Source organism: Hakea prostrata, chromosome 6 (assembly GCF_041222555.1).
Source record: "Hakea prostrata isolate BN-2017 chromosome 6, UWA_Hpros_2, whole genome shotgun sequence".
Lineage (NCBI taxonomy): Eukaryota > Viridiplantae > Streptophyta > Magnoliopsida > Proteales > Proteaceae > Hakea > Hakea prostrata.
The window spans coordinates 7,858,960-7,864,959 of record NC_142605.1 but is presented as its reverse complement, the minus strand read 5'-3'; the positions used below and the strand labels follow the sequence as shown (position 1 = coordinate 7,864,959).

Below are 6,000 nucleotides of genomic sequence, written 5' to 3'. Positions count from 1 at the left end.
TATGTGTTATTATGGAATGAACGGCCTTGCTAAGTTCTTTTGAACTCATTATTTTTTGAACAACTTTGTTAGATCTTAATATAGGTGCTGAAGATTATCAAGGACAAGCGTATGAGATTGCCCCGGATGACTCATATTGTTCCCAAGGTGCTAGCTGTTATGACTACAACTGTGACGACTACCAAGGTGACTGTGGAGCGTACCAGGATTAGTTGTACTCTAGTGCTAGTACAGTGGCACTTGGATATAGAGACTTATACTCTTAGAAGGATTTTATTTAAATTTTAAGAGACATTTATTTAGATATTAGTTTATTTCTTTTCCAGTACTCTTGAAACAATTGAAATTACAGTTAAGTTTGATCTACATTCCGCCGCAGTTATAGAGTATTTTTCCGCCATACTCTATATTCGATTTATTCTTTTGGTATCTAATTTCCGCACTCTGATTGAATTGTAATCTTTTTATGCATCGTTCTTTGATTATTCATTTATAATGTTTACACGTTGATTTAGTCTTGTTCTCGATTGTATTATTGTAAATGTGAGAGGTTGATTTCCAAGAACTGATCTTTGGGGATGTGGGAGGTTGATTTTCACGAACTGATCTTTGGGGCTGTGGATCATATACACTCGGGTACTGCAGATAGGGTACTAGCTAGGTGGATGTGACAGAGCTAGCGGCCTCTGGTGGTGGAAGTCCCTCCTTACTAGAACGCCATTGTCTCCTACAAAGACTTTGTAGTCCTATGCTTCTCAAATCGAAGCATCAGATCATCTCTCATAGAACTCAAGATGGTAATCCTAGCTACCCTGTCCTTCTTCTTCCAAGCATTGTAAATCTCAAGGTCCCTGCAATGTTGTGCAGTGGTGCTTTCTTCAGGTGGGGACATGGTCTAGTTTATGGTTTCCAGCATGTCCTGCTATTCTAGGAGATATTGCACCTTTCGGTGCCAAAGGTCATAATTCCTCTCATTCAACTTATCTCCTTTAGTGAGGTTAGCAACAATGCTCTTGGTAGGAACCATTTAAACTAGAGACAATACATGCAAGGATGAGTTCTACTTTTCTAGCATAAAACCTAATCAACAAATTCACATTAGCATGGTCAACATATGAGATAAGCATTTGAACCAAAAGAAATGTTAAGAAAAATCCAATCAAATCCTCATGCAAATCCACATATAATTTATATAGTAGTATAATTCTGTGCTAGAAGCATGATTAAATAACTCAAACCAAAATCATTTCACTTCTTACAAAAATAAAAAATATAAAGTCATGCCATTTGCTATGAGGTGGTTCACACAGAGTGCTTCTACCCAATTAACTCCCACTTAGCCCTATTAGGCTCTTAATGCCCAAACATCACTAGAGTGTCGGGTTACTAGTGTCCAAGAAAGTCGAAACACCTTTTGAACCAAACAGACTGTCGATGGATTCTGAGACGGATCGTCGTCTGGCAATCCATTTAAGACAAATTCTGAGACGACTCATCGTCTGGGAGTTCGTCTGCCTAGGCAGACTTCTGTCTCACTAGACGGAACTCTGTGATTAGATAGATGTCTGTCTAGTCCTCTGTGGACCAAACGGCCGTTTTGTACTCCTTGTACGAGACGATCTCCGTTTGCATAGAAAAATTCCGGTTTTTCTCCAAAAAACAAACCCAAAAACTCACGAAAAAAATCCAACAAACATAAAATAAAATTTATTTTCATGGATTATCAATTTATGCAAGTTATTCTATAGGAGCTAGTTTCATTTGGATAATAAAAAAATAAAAAAAAAAAAAATAAAAAAAAACACGGAAGGGCCTCCCATTTTGATACCAATAAAAAAAATTTAATAAAAAATTTAGGGTTTCTATTAAACCCTGTATGCTCCATTGGATCCAATCCAAGGAACAATAAACAATTAGGGAGGAACTAAAAATCGTGGGAACTTGGCTCTGATGCCAATCGGTTATCTTTCTATTTTATAAAAGGATGGGAGATAGATTCTTAACTGGATTCGCTTTTCTCAATAAAGAAAGATCGCAGTGGCAAATCCTCCACAATCTCGAGGAAAGGGAAGAAAGTCCACAACCCAATGAATGGATGAAAATCGAGATCAAACTAGGGAGAGGAAAACCTTTCACGAAGCTTTCCTTCTGTTCTTACATTTCTTTGAGAGAGAGAGAGAGAGAGAGAGAGAGAGAGAGAGAGAGAGAGAGAGAGAGAGAGAGAGAGAGAGAGAGAGAGAGAGAGAGAGAGAGAGAGAGAGAGAGAGAGAGAGGATGGAAAATTTTTGGGTAAATATCACTTACCTCCCCTCTTACCTAGCAAATATATCAAACACCTCCTTTCAGTTAACTTTCTCAGTTAAATTTAACTTTTATCATTAAATATTTTTCTAAAACCCCAAACTACCATTGGTTAAAAATATTTTTTTAGTTTAAACCTTAAATTATCGTAATCACCCTAGCATTTAAAATACTAAATTACCCTCAATTAAAATAATTGTTAAAAACCAAAAACAACATAGTTAAAATTCAAATTATCTTTAATTATTAAAAGCCCAACATACCCTTTTGATAATTCAGTAATGAAATTGCATTTTGATATCAAACACTTCGTGTTTTTTAGTTGTTTGATAAAATTAAAAAAAAAAAAAGTATGTTGGGGTTTTAATAATTAAAGATAATTTGGGTTTTAAGTATGATATTTTGGTTTTTAACAATTATTTTAATTGATGGTAATTTAATATTTTAACTGTTAGGGTGATTAGATAATTTAAGATTTAAACTAAAAAAATAATTTTAGCCAATGGTAGTTTGGGTGTTAGAAAAATATTTAATAGTAAGAGTTAAATTTAATCAAGAAAGTTAATCGAAGGATTTGATATACTTGTGGTAGGAGGGGAGGTAAGTGATATTATCCAAGTACGAGGGGTGTAAACTAATAGGGGAGTTAAAAGTGATACTTATCCAAAAATTTCAAACTCGGTCAGTTTGAACTGGCAGCCGGTCCCCGGTGGGGGGCTGATCCGGGATCTTTTGGGTTCCTTTTTGTTTTCTTTTTTTGTTGTACTCACATGGTAACTTCGGTAAAAACTCTACGTAACTGTTTAAATTCCATTTCTACCCTTATCGTATCCATGCTTTCTGACAAGACATTTTTCAATAAGATTCACACGCACGCTATTTCTCTGTGGTTTGTATCGAGTAAGCGTTTAGCGAACTATAAACAAAACAAAAGACGAGGGAAGGAGTGGGAAAGGTGGCACTTCAAAGTCTTTCTCCCTTAAGCTCTCTGTCTGCTTTTTCTCGAAGCTCTCAAATTCAACTTCTAATGGAGAATTAGGGTTTAAGAGCTTTCCTTGTGTGTGCTGTTCTTGTTCTGTTACTTCGGTTATGCAGTTTCATTTGGAGGGAGATTTTCAGTCTGTATAAGGCTTGAACTTCTAAAAGAATAACTGTTGTTGTTGGTGTTCATTCATGGCGGCTGAAAAGCTCAGGGATTTGAGTCAGCCGATCGATGTGGCTTTACTTGATGCCACTGTTGCGGCGTTCTATGGCACGGGATCTAAGGAAGAGGTGAGCTTATGGAGTCTGTCTTGTTTTGGTCTCCATTGTTTTATTGATGGAATGGAGCTTTCGATATCTACTTCGTCGCTGTAGCTAAGTACTGTTTTGGTGGGTCTTAGCGAGGTGTATAGTTGTTATACTCTTATTTTCCGTTGTTTCGAGTTGGAATTTGTTATATGCGGCATTGAATGCCTTTTTCTCGTTCTCTTAGAAATAGTTGTTTTCTGGGAAACATTGCATGGTTTCTGTGTTGGAATGTTTATTACCCTTCTTTTTGGATGAATAAATGTTTAGTAATCTTCGTGCTTTCCTTAATGGAATTTTCCGCATATTTGTTTCTATGAGGAGGAATGCAATTTTATTTATTCTTCCGCCGAGATGGGGGGTTAATGGAAGGTCAGGTCTTTGTGAATGCGGTTGCCTACTTATTGAAAATAAATTTTCTTATAGAGAAGTGAAGTTGAAGCAGTATTATATTTTGAAGTTCCTTACTATTAAGCTTGCTTATTTTTCCCAGTTTTGTCTCCTGGTATTCTAATTTGTTTTCAGTCTTCTCTGGGTTTGATGATGAAAAATCGCTTCTGTGTAAAGGACGTTCATTTTAGTTGTTGGGGATGCATTTTACCTGAAATTCTATAGGAAGTTAGTTTCCCTTTTGCAATGCAAGAACTGGGATATAATAGTTTTACTGGAATCTTCTTTCTGGGTTATTGTGAATTGTGTCATCTATCAAATGTGTTGGAAAATTATGCACTTCTTGTGTTTTGGTGGCAGAGGACGGCTGCTGACCAGATTTTGCGAGAGTTGCAAAACAACCCAGATATGTGGTTGCAAGTGGTTCACATTCTTCAAAACTCGCAAAACCTTAACACTAAGTTCTTTGCACTTCAGGTTTGTTCTATTCTTTGTCGGACAAAGCTATTGGATCTATATGTATCTAAACTTCCAAATTATTCTCCTAACGTGGTGGTTTTTCTTTCATTAGGTCTTGTTTTGGTCTTTCCATTGATTTAAGGTTCAAGAGTTGAAATTGATGTGTGAAACTGGGTTTTGCTTTGTAGGATTAGTCAAGAAAAGTGCTTACCTTTCAATTTCTATAATGTTTGGGAATACTCATATGGAGCATAAGATACCTTGCTACTTCTAACAAATGCCTATGTTTCTGTTTGGCCACACCATTTTGTTATGGCATGTACAAACAACTGGATTGATGAAGAATTCATTTAGTAGAAGATAATTCAGAAATCACATTTTGCATATACTCTTTTAAGGCATTATTAGTACGAAAAATCTTGACAGAGATATTGAATTGCGTAGAAACTTAAACAAAAAAAATCTGTAATTATTTTTAAAACCTCACTCCGATCCTTTATTAGAATAACCATGTAAATTTGGAAAAATCATCCACAAAATAATAAAATACTGAAAACTAAACCGATGGAAATGCGACAAGGCCCCCAAACATCAGAATGAACTAAAGAAGATAAACTTGTACTCCTAGGTTCAGTCCTAGCAGGAAAACTTGTCTTATGATGTTTACCTAACTTACATGCCTCACAATTTATGAAAGTAACATTTTTGCAATTAGGTACTACCAACCTAAACCTATTAGGAGAAAGGTGTCCCAAACGATAAAGCCACTCCCAACAGAGACACGCTATACACCTTCATATTAGAAGAATAAAATCAGTCATATAGTAGAATCTATCTTTTCAAAATCCTCCTTTTGGTTCAAAGATCCTGAAATTCAAAAAAAGATGGGAAGAACAATATAGAACAATGCAAGGCTTTTGGCACTATGACTCACAAAACTAAGATTAATTGGAAATTTTGGAATATATAAGATAGTGAAAAGGTTTAAATTTGGTAAAGGAGAACCACTTCTATTACCGACTACAGACGACTTCTCCCCATTGGCCATAATGATAGGGACAGTGATAGGAAACACAGTAAATTCTAAAAATAGGGATGAGTTACTAGTTATATGGTCGGAGGCTTAGTCTGCAATTCATGTACCCGAAGCATAAGACTCAGTAGATATTCCTGTTTGAGCAAGATTGGAAGTGGATGTATTTTGGCTCTTCTCCAACTGTTGTAGGCACTTTAGGATTTGATTGAGGTCTACACTAGGAGATGAAGAACTTGTGGATGCCACAAGAGTGGATCCAAAAGAATGATCAATTGGAGTTTCTCCAATAGATGTTGTCATGTTAATGTAATTCTTTGCCCACTCAGGACAACCATATTTATACTAATAATTTTCTCTATTTGCCATAGTAAGAACATAACTGATTACCTCAAATTTGGTGGAGGAATGTGACTTCCTCCTCTTCCTGTTCCTCGGCCAGCACCTCTTCCATGAGATGGGTAGGTATTGCAGCCACGACCAGCAACCATGGCTGCATTCTCTTTGCTTCCTTGAGGATTTTTACTTCC

At 36.2% G+C, this 6,000-nt stretch overlaps 1 protein-coding gene across 2 annotated transcripts in view; it reads left to right on the top strand.

Annotated features, from left to right (window-relative positions):
* Nucleotides 1-3,204: 3,204 nt before the first annotated feature.
* The window catches only part of LOC149012192 (protein EXPORTIN 1A-like), a 120,604-nt gene continuing 117,808 nt past the window's right edge, over nucleotides 3,205-6,000 (top strand). For both annotated transcript variants that reach the window (XM_089157935.1, XM_089157934.1), the window contains exons 1-2: nucleotides 3,205-3,573; nucleotides 4,339-4,455. In XM_089157935.1, coding sequence (XP_089014061.1) covers nucleotides 3,475-3,573; nucleotides 4,339-4,455 — 216 coding nt within the window. In that variant the 5' untranslated portion in view covers nucleotides 3,205-3,474. The remainder of the gene's footprint in view (nucleotides 3,574-4,338; nucleotides 4,456-6,000) is intronic.